At 43.4% G+C, this 12,670-nt stretch overlaps 1 protein-coding gene across 1 annotated transcript in view; it reads right to left on the bottom strand.

Annotated features, from left to right (window-relative positions):
- Positions 1 to 407: 407 nt before the first annotated feature.
- The window catches only part of CS (citrate synthase), a 52,290-nt gene continuing 40,027 nt past the window's right edge, over positions 408 to 12,670 (bottom strand). The window contains exons 7-11 of the mRNA XM_075336962.1: positions 9,729 to 9,928; positions 3,230 to 3,359; positions 3,042 to 3,143; positions 2,751 to 2,960; positions 408 to 2,182 (exon numbers count right to left, since the gene is read on the bottom strand). Of these exons, the coding sequence (XP_075193077.1) occupies positions 2,012 to 2,182; positions 2,751 to 2,960; positions 3,042 to 3,143; positions 3,230 to 3,359; positions 9,729 to 9,928 (813 nt within the window). The 3' untranslated portion in view covers positions 408 to 2,011. The remainder of the gene's footprint in view (positions 2,183 to 2,750; positions 2,961 to 3,041; positions 3,144 to 3,229; positions 3,360 to 9,728; positions 9,929 to 12,670) is intronic.

The following is a 12,670-nucleotide window of genomic DNA, read 5'->3' as shown; positions in this document are numbered from 1 at the left end:
TATGGGCCCTCTTTTCTTCCATCCGATAAAGTCAGCAGCTGCTGCTGACTAAATTGTGGAGCTTACGTGCATGTGTGCCTCCTTCAACACAAAGCAATAAAACTGAGGAGCCCGTGATGCACGGGGGGGTGTATAGGCAGAGGGGAGGGGTTTACACTTTTAAGTGTAATACTTTGTGTGGCCTCCGGAGGCAGAAGCTATACACCCAATTGTCTGGGTCTCCCAATGGAGCGACAAAGAAAAGTAACATGTACGGCAAATGAACACCATTGCTAAAGAATTTTTTTCCTTTTTTCCTGCATGAAAAATGGGATGACTTTACAAATGTCAGCCTGACTTCAGTTTTTCTGCAACTGATACAATGAGTTATTAAAAAGGAAACCACTTCAAAATGCCAAACACAGACATGTCGTTAATAAAAACATTTATTTTGCCTTTATACAGAACAACCTTAAGTCTATCGTGAATCTGAACATCCATCTGTAATTTGCACAGCATTCGCTGGCATGGTCTGCCTGCACGGACAAGAGGGGCAGGAATATCACACAGTTAGAGGGGGTGGAGGAGTGTATTATATCGTTAAGTCTGACTGATTCCCTTTCTCTAGATGCTTATGGGAGATTTCCAGTGCTGCCGAGGAAGATGTCTTTACCAGACTAGTTTTACCAGCTTCGGAGAGAATATTGCAGTTTGTTTGATCGCGAAAGACGATAGCAGCTTAAAGTAATGCTAGATAATGCCAAATCACTTTCTGCACTGTACCTTTTTTTTCTCCAGGTCACTAAATTTCTTATTGACATAGTAAAGCCTCATTGAGACATCCATAAAAGACGGTACGAGTACGGACCTCGATGCCTGGACTGGTCATAGGTTTCTTGACCTGAACTTGACAGCTTTTTAAGCCTATATGAGACTGTTGATTTCAGGTTGGGAGATAATCGGTCAGTCCATGCAGTCTGCAATCAAATCGTGTTTCGGATGTCTGAGTGAGGATTAATAGTATTGCTAGCAGCAGCAAAAAAAAATATGGCGGCAGCTTATGTAATCTTAAACCAGATTGCTGGGAATCAACTAAGGAAGCAGCTTTTGTAATATTTTTTTAAAGACCTGAATTATCTCCATCACAGTGGTTTTCTCTTTTAGCGCGCACACAAGAAAAAAAAAGTAAAATTAAACAAACATTCCCACATTCATGACAGAAGCTGGAGGAGGAATCTACACAAAAAAAATCCCAACAAATCAGCAAATTAAAGTGTTAATTTTAGAAAAGACCAGAACCAGGAATAAAAGCTGCACAACCCCGCATGAAACATTTCTGCGAGACAGTTCTTGGTTTTCTGGTGGACTCAGAAGGGAACATTCACTGATAGAAGAAAAAAAAAAATTATATATATCTGACCAAGCAGCCAAGCTGGGAGTCAGAGTTGTCCAAAGGTCCAGGACTGATATGAATCCCATGCACATTCGTGTAGCAGCAGTGTCTAGCTTGTGTGCGCGCTTTCCCTAACACCATCTGAGGGGGCCTTAAAGATGTTAAGAGGTGTAGAGTATAGGATGCAGCACCAGCTTATACAGTGATGATCAAAAAACCTTTGAGAAGATGAGACCCTCTGTTAGAGCAATTGCAAAGGCCACTGCTTTTTCACAGTATAGGTGGAGCAGAGAAAAGGTGCATTGCGTGCATACGTCCCGAAGGCTCTACCTCTGCACAGCTGGGTTATAAGTAAGTAATATGGAGGGTACAGGTCACCACCGTATCACACGTCTGATCCCTCCCGGCAGCACATGAACCCGTTCCTTGTGGAGATCTGAATCTCTCCATCAGGAAGGATGATGAACAGAATATGTTGTGAAAAGAACAGATTTCAGCATAAATAATCAGAAGTGTGTTCTTGTCAGCGCTCAGAAGACAATGGGTGCAAAGCAGTCTGTTGAAACGAAAGGTGTACTGTCTTTATCGTGGCTCTTCCCCAGAAAGGGTGTAGCTTTCCGTATTCCATTTTTTTCTTTTTTAACCAGATTTTGTTCCGACTAGCTGCATCAGGCCGTCTGTGCTCATGGATTTAGGTCTCTCCAGAGGGAACCCAAGTGCACGGCTCCAGATAAGCTGAGATAGGACGCCCAATGCTCTTGACACACCAAAGAGGACTGTATAGTAATTCATCTCCTTCATGCCATAATACTGCAAAGAAGAAAAAGAAAATACCATCACACTCATTCTAACAGTGAAATGTTATAGTGTAAATGATAAACGGCATCATCTTATACTAATTAATCCCATCAGGGTAGAGACAAAGCGGCACACAGGTCAGCAGTCAGTTAGAGGATGGTTACTTTTGTCAATGACCGCTCAGTCTTGGTACAACGGTGTGGCTATTAAGAAGAAGTAATCACATACACATTGCCCTATAATTCGCCACCACTGCGCACCTTGTGTGTACTGTCACTACCCGCAGGGCTTAATATCACTTAACATTTAATTTATCAATAGACCTAACATTTCATACTGTACTAATAACAATTGTCCCATGGGCTATTGTACCCCATAATCAAAAAAAATACTATAGTTATCTACTGCAACAAACAGGCCACTCTCACTAAACAAAATGCCGCACTAAAGAGTGACCAGGTCATTCCAGTTATCCCATTATAGCAATCTGCTTCTATACATTTGCTCTGCACAGAACACAGACAGAGACTGCAGCAAATGTGGCACAGTAAAAGCAGTTTCCCATTTGTCTTGTTCCTACCTGTAGGAGGACACCGCTGTGAGCATCTACATTGGGCCAGGGGTTCTTGGCTTTTCCCTGCTCCAGTAATACATTAGGTACAATCTTGTAGAGCTGAGCCACCAGCTTGAACATAGGATCATTGGGAAGATGTTTTAGGGCAAATTCCCTCTGACATGTGTAGCGAGGATCAGTCTTTCTGAGGACTGCGTGCCCATAGCCTGGTACCACCTGTCAAAGAATATTTGATAGGTAACTAGATGCAACATGGACAATATTACAATATTAACAGGTAAGGCAGCCTATACATACCCTGCCAGAATTCAGGGTGTTCCAGATGTAGTCCCTGAGCTGCTCATCCGATACCTCACCACCCAAATCCTTCTGGAGACTTGTTAACCAGCCTAGTACCTCCTGTAAGTAAAAAAAGGAAAGCAATATTTTTAAAAACTGTACAAAAAAAAAAGTCTTCTGGGGTGGATGTGGGATAAGATGCATACCTGATTGGCCAATCCATGGAGAGGCCCAGCAAGTCCATTCATGGCAGCAGCAAAAGAAAGGTAAGGATCAGACAGGGCACTGCCAACCAAGTGACTGGTGTGTGCACTTACATTTCCTCCTTCATGATCACTGGAATTAAAAGAAAAACATCTGTTAGTCCAGCTAAACCGGGGTGGTAGCTGACAAGTGTGCCGTCACCATTTGACATCAGCTATATAGGTAATAAGAGAAAGTCAAACTGCCTCTCAGACACTAAATGGCTAAAAACAGAAGAATATAGCAGCCTCTTTATAAACAGAGGTATGTAAACACCGAAATATGAAACTGCAATACTGCTATATGAAATATAGCTTAAAGCTAAAATTTCAAGGGCATGTAGGATACGGCACTAAATAAAAACAGCCTTAGCTGATGGGAGGAGTGTATGTTTGCATACATTTTATTGCACAGAGTGCTGCTGTATTCTTTTGTTTGTATATTATGTAGTCATAGTGGCTTGAACCCGTCCACCTTTCTTCTGTCAGGTTATGTACACACGGCAAAGGGCTAGCCCACGGAGATTAAGTATTCTGATGGCCATGGCTTCACAAACTATAAATATAACATCCATAGCATTTGTAATTTGACAGTACCTGCTATTGAATAGAAACGATGGCTCTGCTTCTTGATGCTCCTCCTCCCTCCTGGAACATTACATCACAGAGGGGGGCATGGCTTGCTCCTGGATTCTAGTAACAGCTAGCCCCCTGATAACATCTCTTTCTATCCAGTCTGAGATCAAGTGGACCTCGTCAGCTCCTGGCAAGCTACAGTCAATCTATCTGAACTCTGCCGGCCACCCCTCTACTTATGCACAAAGCAAGAAGGCCTGCGGAGACACCATCACGTGTTTCTCAACGCTGGCAGGAAACTAGCCAGGTCTTTCACCGGGAAGGAACAACCACGGGAAGGGCAGTCTCCAGTCAAGGAGACCACCTATGCCAAACATGGTATCCATCCACAGACAGCCGTTTCGGGGTATTTGCCCCTCATCAGTGTGGAGTAGGAATCTGGCTAGTGGGACATTGCCTAGTAAAAGACTATGTGAGCAAGGATGGTTGACCTTAGGGAGATCAACATCCACCACTGCGGAGACACCATCACGTGTTTCTCAACGCAGTGATTCTAGAGCAATGCCCCCTGGGAAATATTCAAAGCAAGAAGGCCTGCGGAGACACCATCACGTGTTTCTCAACGCTGGCAGGAAACTAGCCAGGTCTTTCACCGGGAAGGAACAACCACGGGAAGGGCAGTCTCCAGTCAAGGAGACCACCTATGCCAAACATGGTATCCATCCACAGACAGCCGTTTCGGGGTATTTGCCCCTCATCAGTGTGGAGTAGGAATCTGGCTAGTGGGACATTGCCTAGTAAAAGACTATGTGAGCAAGGATGGTTGACCTTAGGGAGATCAACATCCACCACTGCGGAGACACCATCACGTGTTTCTCAACGCAGTGATTCTAGAGCAATGCCCCCTGGGAAATATTCAAAGCAATTGCTCTAGAATCACTGCGTTGAGAAACACGTGATGGTGTCTCCGCAGTGGTGGATGTTGATCTCCCTAAGGTCAACCATCCTTGCTCACATAGTCTTTTACTAGGCAATGTCCCACTAGCCAGATTCCTACTCCACACTGATGAGGGGCAAATACCCTGAAACGGCTGTCTGTGGATGGATACCATGTTTGGCATAGGTGGTCTCCTTGACTGGAGACTGCCCTTCCCGTGGTTGTTCCTTCCCGGTGAAAGACCTGGCTAGTTTCCTGCCAGCGTTGAGAAACACGTGATGGTGTCTCCGCAGGCCTTCTTGCTTTGAATATTTCCCAGGGGGCATTGCTCTAGAATCACTGCGTTGAGAAACACGTGATGGTGTCTCCGCAGTGGTGGATGTTGATCTCCCTAAGGTCAACCATCCTTGCTCACATCTACTTATGCACAGTTATAGCTCTGGCTCCACTTTTGGATAGGTCATAAAGAAGCTGCAAATACAGACTGCAATTAACTGCAGAACAAGCCACAACAGTGTACAAAGTGTACTGTCATGTGTCAGGCAGGGAGCAGATGTAGAGCACCAATCCACACATCGGTGCATATGTAGTGCATAATGCACTGACATATGGCTCAGCACTTACTGTACTGTGCTTGTACAGTAGTGGATCACATCCTGTATTTGTAGCTTAGTTATGACATATCCAGAAGGGAGGTGTGTGTGATAAGCAAGCAAGGCACAGATGGAATGACTGGTAGCTTGGCAGGGGCTGATCTCTGACTGAATGGATAAAGATGCTATCAGGGGGCTGGCAATTACCAGCAGCCAGAAGTAGGCTGACCCCCTGATATGTCCCAGGAGGGAGGGGGAGCACCGAGGAGCAGATCCATCATTACATTCAATAGCATGATGTGTGCTTTATAGTTTATCAAAGAATATCCATTAAAATACTTTCTCTCTCAGATGACCTCTAAATATTTGCTGCAGACATTTCTACATCAAAAACTTGTCTCTCGGCTGGAAAACCACTGCATAAAAAAAAAAACAAAAAAACAAAACCAAACACTTTTTTTCCCCATTCATTTTAACGGGTGAAAAACGCTGCAAAAACAGTGAAAGAATTGAAATGCTGCAGAAACTGTTTTAAATCTGTAAAGGAAAAAAGCAGCATGTGCATGAGACTTCAGAAATCTCGTTCACTTTGCTGGAATAGTAAAAAGTTGTATTTTTCACAGCAAAAACGCAACGTGTGGACATACTCTTAGGGTGGTATTGTCAGTTCTTTCTTTGAAGTATTCTATTGGAGATGGTGATTTTTGACCAAGGAATCCTTCCCCATCAACCTAAGGCTATGTGCGCACGTTGCGTCGTGTACCTGCAGAAATTTCTGCAGCGATTTGACAGCACATGCGAGCATCAAATCGCTGCAGAAACACTGCATAATTAATACAGTGTTTCTGCAGAAAAAAAGCAGATTTCATGCACTCTGGATGCAGCCTCTGCCATAGACAGAGCGGGGCCTGCATTCAAAGCGCACGGAATAAGTGACATGCTGCTTTTTAGAACGCAGCGATTTGGAACAAAATTTTGGCATCCAAATCGCTGCGCTCTAAAACGCAACGTGCGGACGTCTCATGCACAATCTTCAAAGATTGTGCAGGGGACGCAGGTCGCATGCATTTACGCTGCAGTGCTATACGGAGCGTAAATGCATGAAATTCGGCAACGTGTGCATGAGCTCTAAAGCTGTTTTTAATTAGTGGTGAATCCTACCAGACCTAAATTTGTAGGCTTTTATCCCAGGAAAGGAAAGTTTGAAAAATATTAGGTTGAGCATCCTACTATAGAAATTATGCAATGTTGTAGCTGAAGGACAAACATGAATAGACAAATTTATTGCCAAGTATCTTCAAGTATATTCTATATAACAGTGAGGCAGCATAAATTTAATTTATCAATGTTGGCATATATCAGCACTGCAGAAATGATTACCTATGAACACCGGCTCATAGCCGGCATTCACAAGAAGTTAGTCGTGACAGATAGGGGTCATCAACTAACCTCTGGATGTCATGACAACCCATAGGCACCCCATGACCACATCACGTGGCTTCTAAATGGCAGCAGGGAGTGACGGGTGTTAAATGCAGTTGTCAGATTGACGGCAGGATTTAACTAAGTGTTAAAGTGTGCAGTGTGCGGATTTCCGTTCCACCCATGGCTTTTAGAGGCACGTCGGCTAAAGATGCAGGCTTGGCGTGCGAGCCCACGTCAAAACAAGGCACACGACTTTGGATGTAACAGTGCGTCCAATGTCATGAAGGGGTTAATATAAGACCAAAATATGGATACACTACATATTTCATTCATTGGTGATAAGATGTGATTATCGCAAGTTCTCTGGAAACCACTTACATTACTGGAAGAAGTTCGTTTTTGTTTACTTTTTTCCTACTGATTTTTAAATGTTTAGTGCAAATTTTTGTTGTTTTTTTTCCAATGAGGTGTGGCTTCTAAGGTAATACTGCAGAAGCGCCTCCAGAAAACGCTATAAGCCACGACCCTTTGGTAACAACCATAAAATTAGCAACAAAAACAGAGTACTCAGCAGAAAAGCGGGAACAAAAGAGCAAAACTGATTACTTGAGGTCGTCTTTAGCATGTTATTGATACAGGAATTTTTTCCTCTCTTTATTCCAAGAGCCCTGTTTTTTTCGATAGACTTCCCCTCAGGTATGAGGGCTTGATATTTTGTGGGACAAGCTGTAGTCTTGAATAACGCCATTCATTTTACCATGTAATGTAGAGAAAAATAGGTGGAGAAAAAAAAATGGCAAATCTGAAATAAAACACCGCAAATCTGCTGTATGGGTTTTTGTTTTTATGGCATTCGCCTGGTAACATGATTGTCCAGGTCAGTACAATCACAGCAATACCATTTACACTACTATGATATCCGCCGGTTCCAGTAATCACCTCACAGTGGGCTGATGGTAGCCGTTGCTAGAGCACAGCGGCACCAACCTCAATAAAATGTCACTGATTGACAGCGGCACTTTAGTGGTTAAAGTATAGTAATCGCTGGCTATGTCACATAGCCATCATCTGCCTGGTATGAAGCAGTCTTGGCTTCGGAGTCTACTGCATACATTCCTAAGGGTATGTGCGCACGTTGCTTTTTACCTGCTTTTTTGCTGCTTTTTCTTCTGCGCTGTTTAATGCCAAAATGGATGTGTTCTTCTATTCAAGCAAAGTCTATGGGAATTTGGGTTTCTTGTTCACACTATGTTGTTCAAAATGCTGCCTTTTTGTGGCAGAACTTTGGTCAAAAACGCAGCTTTGCAGTGCAAAACCCAAATGGCAAAAACAATTGACATGTTGCTTCTTTGAAAAGCTGAGTTTTTGACCAAAGTTCTGCCACAAAAAGGCAGCATTTTGAACAACATAGTGTGAACAAGAAACCCAAATTCCCATAGACTTTGCTTGAATAGAAGAACACATCCATTTTGGCATTAACCCCTTCACGACCTTGGACGGATCTATCCGTCATAGATCGTGTCCCGTTAAGCCCCGCCCCCTGCCGCGGGCAGGCGGCGTGGATCGGCACACATATCAGCTGTTTTCAACAGCTGACATGTGTGCCTACATGTTCCGAGTGGAATCTCATTCCACCCGGAACATTAACCCCTTAGATCTCGCTGCCAAAGTCTGGCAGCGAGATCTACATGCGCGCGGCCATCTTTTTTACTTACCGCCGCCCCCTCCGGACGTCACGTGAGTGATCACGTGACGTTCGGTGGTTGCCATCGTAGCACAGGGTCATGTGATGACGCCTGGTGCTACGAAGTTTCACTTTCATTCTTCCTCGGCACGGAGCAGAGGAAGAAAGAAAGTGACTGAATCTGCTGATTACAGCGGTATAGCTGTGATCAGCAGATAGCGATCAGCAATCGGATTGCTGATTGCTATAGCCCCCTAGGGGGACTAGTAAAATAAAATAAAAAAAGTAAAAAAAAAGTTTTAAAAAATTAAAAAAAAAAACAAAAAACCTAAAAGTTCAAATCACCCCCCTTTCCCCCCATTGAAAATTAAAGGGTTAAAAAATAAATAAATATACACATATTTGGTATCGCCGCGTTCAGAAATGCCCGATCTATCAAAATATAAAATCAATTATTCTGATTGGTAAACGGCGTAGTGGCAAAAAAATTCCAAACGCCAAAATTACGTTTTTTGGTCGCCGCAAGTTTTGCGCAAAATGCAATAACAGGCGATCAAAACGTAGCATCTGCGCAAAAATGGTACCATTATAAACGTCAGCTCGAGACGCAAAAAATAAGCCATCACTGAGCCATAGATCCCAAAAAATAAGAACTCTACGTGTTTCGGAAAATGGCGCAAAACGTGCGCCACTTTTATTGGACAAACTTGTGATTTTTTTTTAACCCCTTAGATACAAGTAAACCTATACATGTTTGGTGTCTACAAACTCGCACCGACCTGAGGCATCACACCCACACATCAGTTTTACCATATAGTGAACACCGTGAATAAAATATCCCAAAAACTATTGTACGATCCCACTTTTTTTGCAATTTTTCCGCACTTGGAATTTTTTTGCCGTTTTCCAGTACACTATATGGTAAAACTTATGATTTCATTTAAAAGTACAACTCGTCCCGCAAAAAACAAGCCCTCATATGGCAAGATTGACGGAATAATAAAAAAGTTACGGCTCTTGGAAGAAAAGGAGCAAAAAACAAAAACGCAAAAACGGAAAGTGCCCGGGGGCTGAAGGGGTTAAACAGCGCAGAAGAAAAAGCAGCAAAAAAGCAGGTAAAAAGCAACGTGCGCACAAACCCTTACAGCTTTGTAGGTCGTTAAGCGGCAAGTCAAATGAAAACGTCTGCTCTGTAGCATTGTGCAGCTCTGCTATATCTGTATCTGAATTTCTGTGAAGGCAAAGTACCTGTGGATGGTAAGATAGAGTCTCATGAGCTCTGTGAACTCTGGGTCTGTGTATCCCAGCATATTGGTGAAATTGTAAGACCAGTCCAGGTTGGAATCTATGGCTCCAATGCTACTTCCCTCTCGGTAAAGGTTACGGTAGATCTTGGCTGCAATGCATGGGAGTTTTGCAATCAGATCCATTGAGTCTTCATAGATCAACTATAAAGAAGGAAAAAAAAACCCAAACGTTTATATAATTAGAATACAGAAATGTATGTATAAATAGACATGTATGACACTGCTTGTCTACGACATAAGGACAGCCATGCAAATGGAGAAGTCAACCAAAATCTGGATAGGCGGAAAATCTGATGTCTAAGGACTCTAACTCACTCTCTTGATGGCAATGACATGGGAAAATGAGATTAGGCATGTTGTATTTAGCATGCCTAATTGTTCGGGCAGCACAAGCATTTGGTCTAATACTGTTCACATAACCATCGAAAACAATAAGTGATGCAATGTAATTGGTAAATCGTAGACCTTACTGTCGTGTACCTGTGTGCACTATAGAGGTCACAGCTAGGAGAGACATTGCTGGGGCATACAAAGGTCTACATTATACTAAGGCTGAGAGAGGGGGGAGCCAGCACGATCTGAAAATGGCATGCATCATAAAAAAAGTGCAAACTCACAGATTTATTCCAACTGTACTGTAATATAAATGAGATTTTTAGCAAATATAATTGATCAATTCTTTGAGCCACCCCTGCCAACGTCACGGCAAATCTCAATAGGGGGGTCCTACTCTATATTCTGTATTTCATGTGCCATGCGGCCTCCTAGATAAAGTTAAAAGCAGAACCATAATGGAGCACACATACCTGTAACCTGTATATCATAACCGCTTCTATGTTGCAAAAGAGGCAATTGTGGATAGAGACCAGCCCAGGTCCCAGCATGTGGAGCAAGCTCTACACATACCAGCACTATATCAGAACTGACCCTCCCAGTAACCTGGGTTACCTCACCCCTTTCCACAGGCAATGCTAATTAAGCACCATTCTTGGATCTGGTCCGCCTTTATCAATGGTTGCTGTCTAGCACTGGGAGGGTCAGTTCTGATATAGTCCTGGTATGTGTAGAGCTTGCTCCACATGCTGGGACCTGGGCTGGTCTCTATCCACAATTGCCTCTTTTGCAACATAGAAGCGGCTATGATATACAGGTTACAGGTATGTGTGCTCCATTATGGTTCTGCTTTTAACTTTATCTAGGAGGCCGCATGGCACATGAAATACAGAATATAGAGTAGGACCCCCCTATTGAGATTTGCCGTGACGTTGGCAGGGGTGGCTCAAAAAATTGATCAATTATTTGCTAAAAATCTAATTTTTTTTTTTTTATTATAGTACAGTTGGAATAAATCTGTGAATTTTCACTTTTTATATGATGCATGCCAATTTCAGATCATGCTGGCTCCTTTTTCTCTATTATACTAAGGCCTGCTACAAATCATCACTGCATCTAGATGAAGGTTAAATAGGCAACAGATACAGCAGCACAGAAATCCAATGTCCAGATATAATACATGTGTAATTGATGCACGTCACAGATAAAAATTACAGATACAAATCTACAGGTCCCTGAAACTCACAGTCAGTGTCGCACACAATCCATGTGCTATGAGCGATTAACATAACAAAACAGTAAAACTGACAACAAACACACAAAAACTGATCAAAAAAACTGATTAACAACGAATTATGTTTTCTGCTTAATGGAGAGGTAATTTGCTGAAATCTCAGTCTCCGCATGCGTCACCATTTTATTGAAGACCTCCTGTAGAATCACACTTCGCACGCGCTGCCCACTGCAATCATGGTAGCCGTGTGGAATTAACAAAAAGGAGGCAGGTCACTGAACAATCAGTGACCTATAGAGGAAACAAAAGGGTGCAGTCAAAAAGACCCTACCCCAAAGTCCCACCCTGATGCACGGACCCTTCTCTGCAGGTGTCCATTTAATCAGCAGCACAGTGCCATTATGGCCATGTATTTACTTTATAGTGCTAAAGCCTACTGATAGGTTCTCTTGAGAAATTCCCATCCAGCAATGGGATTATTAATCTGCATTTTTGCAAGCAGCAGTTAAAAGGAACCTGTCAGCAGAAATTTCACCCAAAACCTAAAAGATTCACCCTCTGCAGCTGCTGGGCTGCATTCTAGCAAGGTTCCTGTTATTGTGCCCCCTGTGAGACCAAAATACAGACTTTATAAAGTCTTACCTTTTTGTATGGCAATCTTTTTTTATAGTCACGGGGGCGGGCTTTCGGCGTCCGTTATTCTCTCTCCTGGTTTTTTATGCCGTCCCCCATCGCTCCTTTCCATACCTGATGACGTTGCCCAGTGCTCCAGAGGTCCCCACGCATGCTCAGTGCCAGTCTCACGGGAGCACAGTGTGACCGCTGGTGACGTGTTGCGCAGGCACAAGATTATGGGCGGGTACTTGCTGATGACAATCTCAGCGGCGCCCATAATCTTTTGCCTGCGCAACACGTCACCAGCGGTCATACTGTTCTTAGTCCCGTGAGACTGGCACTGGGCATGTGCGGGGACCGCTGGAGCACTGGGCGGCGTCATCGGGTATGGAAAGGAGCGATGGGGGATGGCATAAAAGTCCAGGAGGCAGAATAACGGACGCCACAAAGCCCGCCCCCGTTACTATAAAAAAGATTGCCATACAAAAAGGTAAGACTTTATAAAGTCTTTATTTTGGTCTCACAGGGGGCACAATAACAGGAACCTTGCTAGAATGCAGCCCAGGAGCTGCAGAAGGGGAATCTTTTAGGTTTTGGGCGAAATTTCTGCTGACAGGTTCCCTTTAATACACGTCTGCTTTTGATGTGTTATCCCACGTTACCGTTTCTTTATGTGAAATTCCTGGCAGACCTCTCCCTGT

Source organism: Anomaloglossus baeobatrachus, chromosome 2, assembly GCF_048569485.1.
Source record: "Anomaloglossus baeobatrachus isolate aAnoBae1 chromosome 2, aAnoBae1.hap1, whole genome shotgun sequence".
NCBI lineage: Eukaryota > Metazoa > Chordata > Amphibia > Anura > Aromobatidae > Anomaloglossus > Anomaloglossus baeobatrachus.
This window is presented reverse-complemented; position numbering and strand designations above follow the sequence as displayed.